Below are 17,376 nucleotides of genomic sequence, written 5' to 3' on the forward strand. Positions count from 1 at the left end.
AAAATCCATCTAGACTCTGCTGGGAGGCTGTTATGCTGGTCGATGAGACCAAAACGTGATAAAAGACTGAGGTTGTAAGAGCTGAATCGGGGTTGCAGGGGGACAGCAGTGGCATCTGTTTTTTGCCAGTGGTGTCCATCAGTCTCATCATCTGGGGCCTGCGGAGCCGTTAAGGTGTCCCAACCATGAGGACCTGCTAGCTCAGATCCTCAGAGACCAGCTGCTCAGGAGTATAAGGTCGCCTCAGTAAGATGGAAAACACCAGGAAAACAAGCAACCTCTGAAAGGAGTGTTTAAAGCTCTGTGAAAATCACAAATGTATGTTTTTATTCATGCTATCACTGATGGGACAGCGTGTGCTACTGCAGCAGCCACTGTACACTACTCTGCTACATGCTCCTGTTTGCCAGCAATTGTATAATTAGATTGATGAGATTAGATTAATCTTCTACTGAAGTGTTTGGGGATTGTGCTGTGCTGGATTGTCTATAGAAGCTAAATGGAATTGGGATTGCACTTGCCAGCACAATTTGATCATTTAAAGGTCCTTAAAAACAGAGAGAGCGTCTTTTCTCAAAATCAAAATGCACGGCCATTTAAAGAAAATCAGTCGGCAGCATCCAGCAATTTACCTGTTGTGTTGAACAGTGTCAACCTTGAACTAGTCTCACGTAGGAAGATGATCAGAGATCTCCGCCTACTGATTATGTTGTGTCGTCTAAACAGCAGAAACAACCTCCGCCGACCGCTAACAAACCCACTGCGTTGAACATAAATCACATTGCCGTCCCAATATGAAGGAACATCTGCACGCCTTTGCATCGGCTCGGCAATGCATTAGTTTATTTTTTTTATCTACTATCTCTGATTTGTTTCCACCCAATTCTATCAACAAAACATTGATTATGGGAAGAGATCTCGCTTGGCTAGTGGCTATGCGAGACCCTAATCTTTGGCATACTGCTCTGAACCCTACATCTGTGCTCTCACACTAGTGCTCTTGTGTTGTCGACTAAGCCATCCATTTTGTGTGTGTGTGTGTGTGTGTGTGTGTGTGTGTGTGTGTGTGTGTGTGTGTGTGTGTGTGTGTGTGTGTGTGTGTGTGTGTGTGTGTGTGTGTGTGTGCGTGTGCGTGTGCGTGTGCGTGTGCGTGTGCGTGCGCACAGATGCTCCTAAGATCCAGGGCTCAGTGGCGGTGTACTCGTGGGAAGGGAACTCGGCCAACATTAGCTGCGAGGTGCTGGCCCACCCCGGTGCCTCGGTGCTGTGGTTCAGAGACGGCCTGCAGTTACCTGCTGTCAACACCACCAACATCAAGATCTACAATAGCCCTTCTGTCAGCAACCTAGAGGTTTGACGCCATCACCTGTTCCCGTACCATGACTCAATGGGAAATTAGTCCGTTAACACATAGTGTGCTGGGGTATTCTGTGAGCTCTGGCTTGGTGATGCTGAGCGATTAACATTGGACGAAGGAACTTTTTCGGGGCCCACAGCGAAATGTTCTCTTATAGCGAGAATCACACCGCATACATCAAAAGAAAGCCTAACTTGTCCACTTCAATTAAAAAAAAATCAGATATGGAAGATATGGAAGGTTGAAGTTGACAGACATTGACAGACAGATATAAAAATGAACACAAATAATATCATATACATACTACACACTGAATGAAAGCCCTGAATGTCTACTTTTAGGGAGGAAAACAATACACATTGATCCCATGTACAGTTTGTCAGTAATTGGCTATTGAATGCAGCTTGCGCCCACCAGAGAGAACTTTAGAGAAGGCATGGACCTGAACAACTATTATTCACAAAATAAGGCCTATAGCGACATGTACAGTACATACTATATACCGTATGAAACAGAAGACTCTCTGCTTTCATAAGAAAAAAACTAATACTGTAATAATAATAAAAATCACACCCCTGTGAAGTGAGCAGTGCAACGTTGCACTGCTCACTTCACAGGGGTGTGATTTTTATTATTATTACAGTATTAGGTCAAACTCCACGTTTCCCAACTAGCCGAACTCAACCACAGGGATACCAGTGCCAGTGACATCATGTGTGATTGCTCATATACTGTACACTCAATCGATATTTTATGTTTTATATTTCCACGATCTATCGGAAAAGTACCATTGACAGCTTTGATTAAAGGTTGTCTGTGAATGTTAGAAGGTACACAAACCTTTATTAATCCTTTTAACGCCTTTGGAACTGCGCATGCATCCACACCTACTGTATCTGTTTCTTTCGATCGCCTTTATGTCCTATTCCTTGTCCCAGATGGCATTTCTGGACAAAACAAGGTTTATTCAACGGCCCATAGTAATGGCCATAGTAATGGCCGTGGTGATCCTTTGTTGTGTCCGAGCGTGATACTGGATCTGGTCCGTCACAACACACACTCCTAAGTAACATAAGTAACATAAGTAACATCCGGTCGCGGGTTTTATTGGCTCCTTTAAAATAAGGGTCAAACGGGGTGAATTAATATATTAATACGGGTGAATTAATTAATCCTGGTGGCCAGACGGTTAATGAGCCAGATGGCAATTAATGAATGGAGCGAGATAACACACTCTACTGTGTATATACAGTGGGCACAGAGTGTAACATTCAGAATGCCGAGCTGAGCCAGAGGGCTTTGTTTGTTGCGAGAAAGCCCTGCCGAAGCCAAAGAAACGTTCACCTTTGACTTAGTTTTTATAGTATGCTCATGCTGCCAACTTAAGTGTCATGCTCACAGACACTTACTTGAGCTGAGGTCAAACCGGTGACCTCCACGAATCCCAGACATCCTCTCTCTGCCCACACAGCATATTTTCAGTATGGCCATGATATTATTCATTCAGTGGTCATCTTCGTGTTTATTTTCAGTATGGTCCATGATATTATTCATTCAGTGGTCCTCTTCGTGTTTATTTTCAGTATGGTCCATGATATTATTCATTCAGTGGTCCTCTTCATGTTTATTTTCAGTATGGTCCATGATATTATTCATTCAGTGGTCATCTTCCTGTTTACATTTCTCAGATCACTCCAGAGTCCCAGAATGACTTTGGAAGCTACAACTGCACGGCAACCAACGCCATCGGCTCCGAATCCAAGGAATTTGTTTTTATCCAAGCAGGTTTGCAATCAGAACATTTCACTTCTTTAACTCTTAAAATAAATATTTATATTATTATTTATATTATTAAGTATGTGCACGTAAAATTGTATATTGAGATCAAGCTGTTGGGAACCAAATGGACTCAGAACATTTACAAATGGAATAGACCCCTGCAGGTCCATTTAGTTCCATGTCTACATTCTGAGATAAATGAACACTGAGGATTTTTGTGTAGATTGGCATTATATATATATATATATATATATATCAAAATGCAGATTTTTGGCCGACATCACAGTATAGTAAGATTTGAAGCTCTGAATGTGTAAATAAAATGCTGAAAATGGTCAAAATTGTGTTTTCGTAGAGGTGCCGTCGTCGCCCGCCATCGAGCGCGTGGAGCCCTTCTCCAGCACGGTGGTGGTGGAGTTCGAGGAGCCAGACTCCAGCGGTGGGGTGCCCGTTCTCAAGTACAAGGCTGACTGGCGCCAGCCTGGCAAAGAGTGGGCTGGCCGGGAGTACGAGGCTGAAGATGGTGAGACACGCACACACACACACACACGCGCGCGCGCCCAACTTTATACACATTCAGACATTGAGATGACGTCGCCATCCTGTGGGCAGCTAATCACAAACAACAACAATGGTATACCGTATTATGGTATTACCACGGCATAAACAGCCACGGTATATTGATACTGTGAGATTTCCGAGCTGGTGGTATTTATGTATTTATTTGTTTGTTTGTTTGTTTTATGTGCCTGTGACGTGCAACTCCACTCGCACGAGTCGCGAGTGGTATTATAAAACATTTCACTTCACGTCCACTGTCCACATAATCGAATTTCACAGTAACAGCCCTGTTTGGTTTTGATTTAAATATCAAGGCTGCAGTAGATTGCCTGTAAAAAAGAAAACTCATCATATTATATTGGTTGCAAGCATCATAATATTAAAATGGCATAAGCGGATTGCCATGAAACTTTGTTGAGTGCACTCATACTCCGGGGAGGATGAACCCTAATCAATCGTGTTCTACAACAGCGTCACCCACTCATGTAAACTTTGCACACAAGATATCTCATAAGCTTTTGTTGACCCATGGCCTTTCCTCTAGCGCAGTGGTTCTCAACCAGTAGTCCCCAGCTAAATGATGGAGAGTTGGACCCTTATACTGTAGATCTCTAACTCTTGAGAGCGTCTATTTGGTTTCATTTTACGCTCTCAAGAGTTCAATTATTGTTAAACATCTGCATTACTTAAGAAGTCTACACAATTGAAGAATGTACAAGAATTGTTATTTTGATTGTTATCTCTCCTAATGGTACCAACATCAAAACAGCATGGAATTGTGGGGGAAAAAAAGAAAGTTTTGGGCTCTGAGAGGCTAAGGGTGCCATTTAGGACTTCAAATAATATTACTAATCATATTACAGTTTTATGTGCTGGGGGCGTGTTGTATGTCATATTGCAATTTTGGGCATGTTAAGAAGCGCTTTCGACACCCCGTGGATTGCGCAAAATGGCCTTGAATTAGTCATGGGTGTGTTTAAGGCGTGTTTGAGACGTACCCAATCAACATGTCCGTACTATTCTCTTTACCAGTCAGCTGATGTCACATACGGAATGCGCACTTTGGGGATCGTGGTATTACATTTCTTCAGGCTGGCACCATAGAAGACATGACATGACTTCATGTCACATTTGGGTTAATTATTCCTATTGCACTGCATGCTGTCACCTTTATGCCTCAAAATAATTTGTTTCTATTGAAAAACACCAGTAAAATAACGTTTATTATATTTTATTTCATTCAAGTCATGATGAAGGAATGAGTTGAATGCTGCTGCTTAATGCTGTGCCTGTGGCCCCGATGGTATATGGTCTTCGCTCGTAGCATTTTATTGAAGAAGACTTGATCGGGTGTGATACAGCATATGAAAGCACACTTCCCAAGGATTATGGAGATGTTTTTATTTATTTTTAAGGTTGAGAAATGAAAGAATTATGGCCGTTTCTAATCTCAACATTTTACCAAAAAAAGACTGCCATGTCTCATAGAAACAAGTAAATAGGTCTATAAAAATAAGCGCATATAACAGGGGTCTGCAACCTATTTTAAATGAAGTGCCATGTTTTTATTTTCTAGATAGTGAGTCTGCCATATCCAGATTCATTTTAATGACACCACATTAAAATAAAAAAACATATTTTGATTGTCCACAAATATAAAGTTCTTCCTTCTTTTTAAATATGTTCTTGCACATTGTTATAATGATCATTATATATATCCCCCTGCAGTCAGAGTTCATAGTTTTAATGAATGAATGTGATGCATTGTGAGCTGGTATAGATCTGCTATTTTCAAAAGTAATCTTGGAAATTCTTAATACAATTTTTGGATTAGCCGTCCTTAGTTGGGCAAATGCATTCATCTGGGGATCCTTGACATGGGAATGTGCTGAGTGAGGATCACTGGTTTAAACAACATTAGGAGAAAAGCCCAAATAACCACTTTAGAAACAAGAAAAGCAACCACAAAATAGTACAACTACCAATATTTACAAGCAACTTTACAGAAAAATAAGCCGCTTATAATAAACAGACATGGCAACACTCTAGCAGCCTCCCAGAGCCACTCAAGTGTAAAATCAAAAAGTGCTTGTTGCGTTTATGAGACCCACGGCCGTTTTTCCTTTCATAATACCATTGTGCGCAGAGCGAGGGCAATTTCTGTATTACCCCATTGTAAAACGGATCTTCAAAATGGCACCCTAAATGTCATAAAATGGTGGTCAGTGGCTCAAAAGCCAAATAAATAATGGGCCTTTATACGAAAAGGGTTGAAAACCACTGCTCTAGCGCCACCCTGGGGCCAAAATGCTGCTGTCATTCATGCGTTCAAGCCATTATTGTATGTTTTTGTAGTCGCTGTGTTTGGAGAGCGTCTAAATATTGTATCACCTATATCAATATTTTATCACGAAACGCCACAGGAGAGTCAATCGAAGTTTATTGTAGGGATGTTTTTCTTTTTTTATTTGTTTGTGTGTTTTTTTATTTAAATGTATCTTCACATGCATTTTGTCCTCAACTTCTCTAAACCACATGAGCTACAGTATCATTGTAGAGTGCTGCTATTACAGTGTGCTTACGGAATGCATAAATAGGCGGCTGTATTTTCATAAGGAGAGTCGGAAGAGAGTGTGGGCTAAATTACCCCCTCAGTTTCATCATCCCATGGAGGGTTTGCGTCTGTCTGTCTGTCTGACATAGACCGGGGCCAGGGCATATAGACCAAGGCCAGGGCATATAGACCAAGGCCAGGGCATATAGACCAAGGCCAGGGCATATAGACCAAGGCCAGGGCATATAGACCAAGGCCAGGGCATATAGACCGAGGCCAGGGCATATAGACCGAGGCCAGGGCATATAGACCAGGGCCAGGGCATGTAGACCAAGGCCAGGGCATGTAGACCAAGGCCAGGGCATATAGACCAAGGCCAGGGCATATAGACCAAGGCCAGGGCATATAGACCAAGGCCAGGGCATATAGACCGGGGCCAGGGCATATAGACCAAGGCCAGGGCATATAGACCGGGGCCAGGGCATATAGACCGAGGCCAGGGCACGTAGACCGGGGCCAGGGCACGTAGACCGGGGCCAGGGCATATAGACCAAGGCCAGGGCATATAGACCAAGGCCAGGGCATATAGACCAAGGCCAGGGCATATAGACCAAGGCCAGGGCATATAGACCGAGGCCAGGGCATATAGACAGAGGCCAGGGCATATAGACCGAGGCCAGGGCATATAGGCCGAGGCCAGGGCACGTAGACCGGGGCCAGGGCACGTAGACCGGGGCCAGGGCATATAGGCCGGGGCCAGGGCATATAGGCCGGGGCCAGGGCATATAGGCCGGGGCCAGGGCATATAGGCCGAGGCCAGGGCACGTAGACCGGGGCCAGGGCACGTAGACCGGGGCCAGGGCACGTAGACCGGGGCCAGGGCACGTAGACCGAGGCCAGGGCACGTAGACCGGGGCCAGGGCATATAGGCCGAGGCCAGGGCACGTAGACCGGGGCCAGGGCACGTAGACCGGGGCCAGGGCATATAGGCCGAGGCCAGGGCATATAGGCCGAGGCCAGGGCATATAGGCCGAGGCCCTTCGGTTTTCCCAGACAATCTCCAAGCACTCTTATATGGCCACGGCCATAGCGACTGTACAAACACGTATAGGTTTCATGACTGCTAATTTAGATTGATGAGTGGAATCTTAAAAGTAATTGGTTTGCTCCCGTTAATTAATATTAATTTGTATACAGCCGTTAACATTTATTGCAAACGCAAAGCAGTTCATGCGTACAAAATCTGAGCATTATTTAAAGGTCCTCTATTTGCAGAGCTTGAATTCACTGGCATTGTGATAGGTAGGTGCAAAATTATATTTGCCTAAAACACAAGAAGTGAATGTGACACATGGTGTGGCATTTACACCCCAATTAAGCTTATAGTTTCTCCAGACGTTCTCTACTGACTACTGAGTGTGTTTAGCAAATGCTATACTATATTGCCATACCAAGTTTATTTTTCCTCCCTATTAAGACAGTAATCTGAAATGCATACCAGGGTTTTAATGAATCACACTGTGATTCTCCATTGTGGATTTCTGGAACCAAAAATTGTCCTCATCCATGAAATTGCGACTCATTACTCATTGCAAAAGATTTAATGAAAATATCATCCGCATTGCTCTTAATGAGAAAAGAAACTTGTAAATGATGGACCTCAGCAAAACAACACCATTCTGTGTGCTGTGCATTATTGTGCTAATATGCAAATGTAATTATCTACCCCAAAACTTCTTTCTTTGAATGCCACAACAGTTCTGATGGATTTTTCAATGCTGTCTGGATTACTTACTGCCATATTATGACCTGTCGTATATCTCAAAACAAGCCAAACTGATTGTGATATTTTTGGTGATTACCGTATGAATTAACTTGCTTTTGTAAATGGAACTTTATGAAAACACACACACACACACATACTGCCAAAGCAAAAAACAAATCTATTTTGTTGAAGGCACATGTGGTCTTTACTAGTGAGTGAAGCCCCACAAAGGAACAAGGAAAACCTTGACCTTGGCCACTAACCTTGCCCTCATAGCCCACATGTCCATATATTTCAGTATGTCTGTGTGTCATATATGGTTCAGTATGTGTCAGTCTTTTAGTTTGTGTGTCTTATATGGCCTGTAACAACACTACCTTCCTTCCCCTGACAGGCTTGAGCATGATCACAATCATGGGCCTGAAGCCCGAGACCATCTATGAAATCAAGATGTCCGCTATTAATGGAAAAGGTGAAGGCGAGAGCTCCCCACCCACCATTTTCAAGACCGAGCCAGTCCGTAAGTACTCATTTCCCTGCTCCCCCGGTCACAATTTAGCAATTACTTTAATGCTTTGTCCTTAGTCCCCCCTGCCTCAGCCCAGAAGCTATCAACCCTCGGCACCTATTGTTTCCTGCACCAAAAGACCCCGACGCTTTCCCTTCCAGCTGCTGCACAAGTTAACAGTCATTTATGATGCATTGTCAAGTTCATGACCACGACTTGTCTAATGATGTGTGTATAATGTGTGTGTGACCTGGGCCGCCGAACTTCTGTCACTTATGGATGTATCGGCGGCAGTATTTGCAGAGCGGTGTGCAGACTCCCATGCCTTCGCGCCTACCATTCTGCGAGAACACCGATTAGAGTCTGTGTGAAAGCATTGCTGCTTTGTCAGAGCTCTCAATCAAAGTCCAAGTTAAGGTGGCTGTTTTCACATGACAACTCCACCACTGTAGCTATCCATTTCCATTATGGGATTTCCTCCTTTGAGTTGACATTATTTCCACACATACTGGCTGACAAGGCCTCTCTATAAACTTGAGAAACAGATGTTCTACATTGCAATTGGGTATAGCTGGAGCATGCTGTATTCATGTTCCTCCTAAAACAGCAGGATTTCTCTTTAGCCAGCATAACTTTTTTTTGTTTTGTTTTTTTGTCCGCACAACACGACATCATCAAGGCGCAGGTGACTTGATGCCGTTGATGTTTGTGGAATTAGCTGAGCCAGCTGTTTTTTGTCACGTGCAGCGTGTTGTTTGAGGTAGACGTAGTCCACTTAGTCTTAAGGCTTCTATCTATCTTGCTTTATCGTCCCTCTGCTTATTCAAAGTAGCATCCATTCCTTATAGCATCCTGCTTTATCTGCTGAGTTCCAAAGACACAGAGGGAGCCTTTGTTCTCGTCCTAAGTCAATTTAAATCAATACAACCTAGATTTCTACATTGAATTGATATAATTAGCTGTAACACCTAATGACCGTGGATGCCGCAGAACTAAGTAGTACGTTTTATCACATAACCTTTCCTTGCCCTGGGTGAGGGCAACGATAAAAAGACTGAGAGATTGACAGCAATCAGCGCCAGCTAGAGTGCCAAGTAACTGTCACAGTGAGCTAGTGACAGGATGAACTTGGCGTGTCAAACACGGTCGCCGCATTGATCAAGGTGATTTTATTGCTGTCTTTGTGTGGGGGGGCCTAGCAGTAAATAAGGCTATGGCTATGTGATAAACTAATCACCTCGCTAACCAACCTCTGACTGCTGTATCCATCCAGCCACAGTGTTGGATAAACTTTTCTAATGGTGAAAGCCCAAATTTTAATATATGTATTGTATATTACAAACTTAAGTATTGGAATTATTACCTATACCAACTGCCTATCTCCATATTCAAACTGTTTTTTTTATTTTTATTTTTATGCCTATTTGATCATGCTACAGCATCACACAAAAGCATCAAAAGTAGCAGATCCACAAGCTCAAAAGTCAAAAAAGTACATTTTAACAGGAAAGAAGTTCTCCTGTCCGACCCGTGCACAGAGAGTAGAGATTCTTTCTAGACTAAACTTGAAAAGGAGAAGAATTAAGAAGCAGCAGACAGCAGGCGAAGATATTTTTATTCTCAGAGACAGAGTCCAACCATGGCATAGAGCCATCCACTCCGACGGCCCTCCGGCCTGGGAGAGTGACACACAAGATACGCTAGATCTGGTACTTTTGCTAAATTTGAGTTTGAATCCTGTAAAGCAGTTGTTCTCAAACGTTTTAACTCAAGACCCAACATTGAAATTAGCTTTTTCCGGGACCCAAACTAGTGGAAATAGCAGATGTAGGCAGCTAATATATCTGCTATACACATCGTAGATGTAGCGAGGCTATTTTCACTACTTCAGGACATAAGTGCTTAATCATAAAGATAAAAAAAAGGTGATATTCCTATGGCTTAGTGGGCCACAAACACGACTTGGACAGAGACGCCCTCTTACACTGTATTATATTTAATCTCATTCTTCTGTTTTTGTTTTGATTTGTTTTGTTCTTTCCGTCATTTTTCCATCTGTTATGTTTTCCATTGGATTTCACAGTGGTTACTTATCCAAGTAAGTTCATCTACTGCCCACCAGACTGTTTTCATTTTATTTTATTATTTATTTTATTTGTCCTACTTTGGGTTGGATGACATTCTCTGAATGATAATTTTATTTTAATGCCGGTGGGAGGGGCCCGGGGACGGGCGGAGTGCCTGGTTCCCCGGGGGTGGGGGCGGGATCATGGTTCATGGTTATTGTGGTTATATGGTTATATGTCTTTATATTATTTGATCTTACATGCTCAAACAACATCTTTCTTTGGAAAAATATGTATGTTTCTGATCATACCGTAGCATTCACTCAGTGTCCCTTGTCTCATGAAACTTTCACAGACGGCATTCCTTTTCTTTATCCTAATGTGGATTCAGGTTGGTTTTGGTATAGTTTCATAAAGTTGTAAATCCTAGTCTAGCCAGTGTGTGACCTCAGTTCTAGCCTAAATCCTCCCTTCTTCTTTAGCTCTGTATTCTCCCCCACAGAGGCGTCATTCCAGAAAGAAAAAATAAATACACCACCACCTCTGGCTGAGTTGCAGTTGCTCAGTGTGAATGGCCCTTTAGTCTGCTCAACAGTGCCACTTTAGGTCAACTAGCGACCAGCGGTAATGCAGCTGTTCCTACTCTAAGTCATTGGAGCCATTATAGGCACAGCACTGTTCAGCAGTGCAACTTCAGGTCACTGCAGCTGTTCCTACTCTAAACAGACATACAGACGCACACATGCGGCCAGTCATTGGATCGGTTAGGCATCGCTCAAAAAGTGGTGGTGGCAAAAAAAAGGAGCCACACAAAAATAGCACCAATGGCAGATCTTGCAGACAAGAAATGTGTGAGATATAGATTAATTCAGAGAGAAACATTCACAGGTTGAGTTCCTATATATCCTATATATTCAAATTGGCTAATTGGACCACGGCACCCTGATTCAGACATATATGGAGATCCGGTTGTCCACAGCCACAGATCTAACCGCTATGCCCATATACTGTATGGTCATGTGGATGACTGCATATGGGGCAGAGGAAAGAAAAAATAAAGGGACCCATAAACATGTGTCCGCGACCCACAAATGGGTCCCGACCCACTGTTTAGGAACCAGTGCTCTAGTTTATTAAACAGAATTTAAGGTTAAATGTGAACACTAGGGGGTGGCAAGTGCCATCCCCAGGGAACCCCAAATGACGCCCCTGTATCCCCCACTCCATGTAGCAGCAGTAGGCCTATTACCCAGCAAAAAAAAACATTCATTCAAGCATTTCTTGCCAGATATTGTGTGGCACTGTGTCTGACACAATATTCAGCCTTATTCACCAGTAAAAGAAAGATACAGAAACAAAGTCACACCCAAGCTGAGCAGAATGCATGCAGAATGAGTTTACAGAGGCTCATGGATGAAATCATTTAAACACAAGACAGGCGGATGATTGGCTAACAGGATTCTTTCTCTCTATTGTTTTGCTGTTTTGGCTGCATCTCCAGCACAATAAAATGAGTTTGAGATTCAGGACGTGTGTGCGTGCGTGCGTGCGTGCGTCGGCATCTGTGCTAACCTACATGCTACTTTGTGTTGCACGCACGTTCAGCAAAAAGGTCAGCATCAATGTAGCTGTGGGCGATTGTTCAGAGAGTGCACATTCTTAAAATTACTCTATAACCTTTGTGGAGCGGCTCTTGGACACTGTGTGTGTGTGTGTGTGTTTGTGTGTGTGTGTGTGTGTGTGTGTGTGTGTGTGTGTGCGCGCGCGCATTTGGCTTTGATATGCTTTAGTTCCGCTCATTGTGTGCAGTGGTTCAACTGGGTCATCTTTGTGCAACAATCACACAGAGCACTGAATATATCCTACAGGTATAGCGCTGATCCCTCCTTCCCGGAATGCTTGAGCAGCACATAATCCCTTGTGATATTTAAACGTTTCAGATTATTCATTTTATTTTTAGACCTCACTGACGCAACAACACGTATAGGCTACACACAGTGCCTCCGAGGAGTGCGTACTCTACTGTATATTTGACGGAATGTACGGTAGAAACACTTCCTCCGATAGCATTATTTTCACATTTTCAAAAACGGCCCTCAAAAACATGAGGGCCGTCGCAAATTAAGCATTAAATGGTGCATTTTTAATATAGCGCCTTTATCCAAGGCGCTTTACATAGTGCATTACATTCACCCATTCATACACTGATTGCGGCGGAAGCCATGCAAGGTACCAGCCAGCACATCAGGAGCAATTTGGGGTTCAGTGTCTTGCCCAAGGACACTTTGACATGTAGACAGGAGGAGCCTGGATTCGAACCGCCAACCCATGGATCATTGGATGACCTGCTCTACCTCCTGAGCCACAGTCTCTCAAGTATTACAGTTAGTTCAGTAATTATACAGTATGTATTTCCCAAACCAAGGAGCGTGGCTATTAACCACAACTGTGACCTCCAGCAATTTTGAAATAAAAAAAAGAAACGTGCATCAAAAATGATGCATGCATTATTACATCCAGACAGAGTGTAAGTAAGAGAAAAAGGATGTGCATGCGCGTGTGCGTGTGTGCGTGCGTGTGTGTGTGTGTGTGTGCTGTCTATCAGCCCTCATGATGGAAGGAGGAAATCATTTCCACAAAGGCTGCTGAACTGAATTGTCTTGTTTCAGGGGGGTTAAGCTTATCATTGAGCTCCTAGCCTCTCACCATGTTTTCACCATCTTTCAGTTTCATCAGAGACACCAACCCCCATTCCTACAACCACTACCAGTATCACCCTTAGTGAGTATGCCAGTCCAAGCAGTGTGTAGTGTGTCTCGAATTCCCCCCCCACCACCTCCCTATCCCCCCCATCCTACCGAACCCCAATCCCCCCCCCCCCCCCCCCCCCCCCACTTCCCCTTCCTTCCTTGCCTGCCTGGCCTCACTTTAGCTTTAGATCTCTGGTTCTCAATGTCTGGTACGGGGACCACCAGGGGTCCAACTGACCCTTGTGGGGTCTATATAACCAAAATAGAGCCCAATCTGGTATACACTATAAAATCCTCAGTGTTTATTGGACTCAGAGGGCTGTATTTTTGCGTGTCTTAAGTACCAGGTCTTATTCCCTAACTTGAGTAAACGAAAGACCTGGAGGCGTGATCAATGCCATTTGGCTATTCTGAGTGGCCAAAGAGCATTGATCACGCCTCCAGGTCTTTAGTTTACTCAAGTTAGGGAATAAGACCTGGTACAAAATACAGCCCAGAGAGCGGTACAAATGGTTCCATTTGTACTCTTTCAGCGTTAAAACCCCCATAAGGGTCTCATTTGAACCCCTGGTGGTCCCCAGGGACTAGACATTGAGAACCAGCGGTTTAGATTGACATTACCACTGGCACGGCTTCTAGAAAAGCAGCTGTTAATCTACTCTAGTTAGACACATTACTAAAGTGTACTGTTGGCTAGAGGATAAAGCAGTCAATATGCTGCCTTTCCTAGCCATCAGGAACCGTCATAGAACACGTTTGCAGTGCACTAACATCAAGGACATAAATCCTCCTCTTCTAAGTAGCTTGACAAAATAGTGGACAAAGTAATGGATGGAGCTCAGCGTGCATGCACATAGATGAATAAATAATAGCCAGCAGGACCACGGTGCCAGTGTTAAAGAGCCCCCTGTTTGTCGTGTGCTTAATTTGGAATGGTTTTGTTGAAGCCGCTTATTAATTTTGACGAGTGCATAATAATTCGCAGCATGCCGCGTCAGTCTGATGCATGTGCTGTGTGTACTGTACAAATAAAGAAAGAAAGAAGGAGGATTTTAATAAGAGTGTGTCTGTTGTCTCGAGTCTCGCCTCGCCTATGAGGACGAGCTTTAGTCTCCACATCCGTTACTGTCCATCTCAGCCTCTCTCTCTCTCTCTCTCTCTCTCTCTCTCTGCCATCCAACACGTATCACCTATAGTTAATGCTCAGAACAAGTCCCTTTTCATATCCGTTGGTAGTTATACCACCCCTCACCTTAACAATGTCTCTCGCCTCGTGTGGTACGCTTCCAGAGTTTACAGTACAGGATATATAAGTAATTTGAACATATCAAAGCATCTGTGTGCACCTGTGCCGATGGAGAATCGAGTCTGTTGTTGCTGCTGCTGACAGCCAGGCAGGCGGCAGCTAGATGTGGGATTATCATGACGAAAAGCATCAAGTGAGAGAACGGTGTCTGATTTGTGGCGTTGTTGTATAGGGTGGAGCACCGCGCTTCTCGTCAGCTCTGGGCAGATTCCTGATCGTGACATGACGCCCCAAACTGTGGTTAACAAAAGCTAACATCTGTACAAATACAGTATGTACACATGTTGTTGCTGTAACCACAGTGTACATGTACAGTGACAATTAGTATACGGCAGCTGCCACAACTACTGTTGCCATAGAGAGATGACATATTCACAGCAAAATGTGTATATTCACGTTGATTAAGATTTAATCTTTAGTTTTATGCTTATAATTTATTATAAGTTGTTTATTGTGTAAGTTGCCTCCTTGAACTGGTACGATTACTACGTTTTAATGGCTCGATTCTGAATTGAAAGAAAGTGCACCATTTTCTTAGTGTTACAGAATATAGCTTTGTGCGCGCAGGCTTGGCAGGACAATAAAGGCCATTGCGAAATGGTTTATGTGACCTAATTGTCCCGGAAGGGCATATCTGGATGACTTCCAGCTCTGAGATGGCAACGACATCATGATAATTAATTTCAAGTGTAATTAACAACAAAGTCCTCTCTCTTTGAAACATTTTTTGTGTAACACCATTTTCATTTTGCCTTGTTGAGTGTTGTGACAATTATTTGTCCTTGGGTAGATGTGTGCAAACTGTGCATGAGTGTGCCTGACCACGCAATTCATGCATATTTATATGCTTTGATTTTTCTCTGTTGCTGCAATGTCTAAATAGGCAATTTAATCTGACACGTGTCCAATTGTCCAGTGGCCATACTGTATTAGGGGCTGTGTACAGCAGTGCCATGCAGGGTAGCCTCGGTCCCAGGCTTACTTATCTGCGAAAAGAAAAGCCTGGTCACAACCTAAGGCAGAGAAGCTATCGCCGGTTGTATCCTCCGGAACAGCCGTCAAATTTATTTCCCCCGGATACGATATTTTCCCGACCAATCACAACACTTGTTTCATTCGCGGAGAATGTAAACTGATTTGTAAAGCATCAACGATTTCACTTCCGCTAAAATCCCGCAACTTCCGCTGATAGTCTTTTCAGCTTAGGTCTTGCCCAGGGTGCATGCAGGGCCTTTCTGCCATATTGTCCAGTGAACATGCAGTACTGTATTAGGGGCTGTGTACAGCAGTGCCCTGCAGGGCCTTTCTGGGGGGGGGGGGCAGTGCACTCTGTGGGGCTTGAGTAGAAAATTGTACATTTGGTGAGATGCGGCGCAGCCGGGGCCCTTGAATAGACAATAGTACATTCGGAGAGATGCAGCACTCTCCACTGTTACTTTTTTCCAGGCCGACCTGCTGTGAGAAAAATGTTTACCGTTATGTTATCTATTTGCGATTTCGTTTCAGGCTATTTGTACAAATAAAGCGGCGATCAAACATGTGGTAGTGCTCTTTGTATTCATATTTCATATCACACACACACACACACACACACACACACACACACACACAAAATATAACATGGAAATAAGAGGTTTCACAGCCCCTAAGACACAGCCCCTAAGACGCTAACTTGCCTTTCACTGACATGGAATGGAGAAATGGATGATATAGAATTGAGCGCTCCATCCCACTGACATGAACAAACAGTATAGTCACTCAAATTGCTTTTGATTTGTGGTAACACACAAGCCCTTGAATGTAACGTGCTTGGTGGGAGGCCTTTTGAGTAAGTATGAATGTCAGAGTCATGACAAGGTTTTTTTTGTATTCACAATTTCGTGTTGCTAATTTGATACCTTGAGAGCCCCTTTCAGTAGCAACTCTTTGACAATGGGCCTGGGTTTACATTAGACTACATTAGACATTATGGGGTATTCAGTAGCAACTCTTTGACTCCGCAACATTATCGGGTATGGTATCGGTTTTGTGCATTTCTGCAATAAGTGTGTCATTTGGATCCAGTGTCACAAATACTTTTATCCCAAAGTTGTCCATACCTGACTTGCTTTTCCCTAACGCTTCATGTGTACATAATGATGTTGTATCATGTTTAATGTTTGTACTTCCAGTACACCACAGTTCCCTCAGTGTTTTCTGTTTTCTTGTTTGTTTCTGTCATGTTGTTGCTTTTGTTGGCCCTGCGCTTTCACGATAAAAGCTCCAATCCTGGATTATTTTAAAATACTGTTTTACTGTATAGTACATGATTTTATAAAGGGCTTAAAAAAAGATGCCACTCCAAAATGTATAGTGTTCGTTAAATAAGTACCAAATTCAGAAACAATAAAAAACACATTACTTACATCAATAGGGCGTAGAAAACGATTTGAGAGAGAATACAATTGGCTTCTGTCTTGTTAGAATATGGATCTAAGCCATAAAAGAAAGCAATCTAGATCTCAATCTGGATGCAATTTTGATAATAATTCAGTAATTCTGGATGGGGCCAGTGTGCACATTTAAATACTTAAATACTTTAATTATAATTATATAATTTTGTGTCATGTTTGTGGTTATTGGAAAACTTTTAATTACATGGATGCATGAAGCAATGCTGTATAGATTTTACTGTATCATATTTGCCAGAGTAGAAATGCAATTTGAAAACTGTCTAACATTAAAAATATA

General features: G+C 43.1%; 1 protein-coding gene across 2 annotated transcripts in view; it reads left to right on the top strand.

The window, feature by feature from the left end:
- ncam1a (neural cell adhesion molecule 1a) overlaps positions 1 to 17,376 on the top strand; it is a 323,979-nt gene that overhangs the window by 265,885 nt on the left and 40,718 nt on the right. For both annotated transcript variants that reach the window (XM_083778965.1, XM_083778966.1), the window contains exons 10-13: positions 1,167 to 1,351; positions 3,046 to 3,142; positions 3,492 to 3,659; positions 8,411 to 8,536. In XM_083778965.1, coding sequence (XP_083635091.1) covers positions 1,167 to 1,351; positions 3,046 to 3,142; positions 3,492 to 3,659; positions 8,411 to 8,536 — 576 coding nt within the window. The remainder of the gene's footprint in view (positions 1 to 1,166; positions 1,352 to 3,045; positions 3,143 to 3,491; positions 3,660 to 8,410; positions 8,537 to 17,376) is intronic.

The sequence above is a fragment of the Protomyctophum parallelum genome, assembly GCF_964188405.1.
Source record: "Protomyctophum parallelum genome assembly, chromosome: 1".
Taxonomy (NCBI): Eukaryota; Metazoa; Chordata; class Actinopteri; order Myctophiformes; family Myctophidae; genus Protomyctophum; species Protomyctophum parallelum.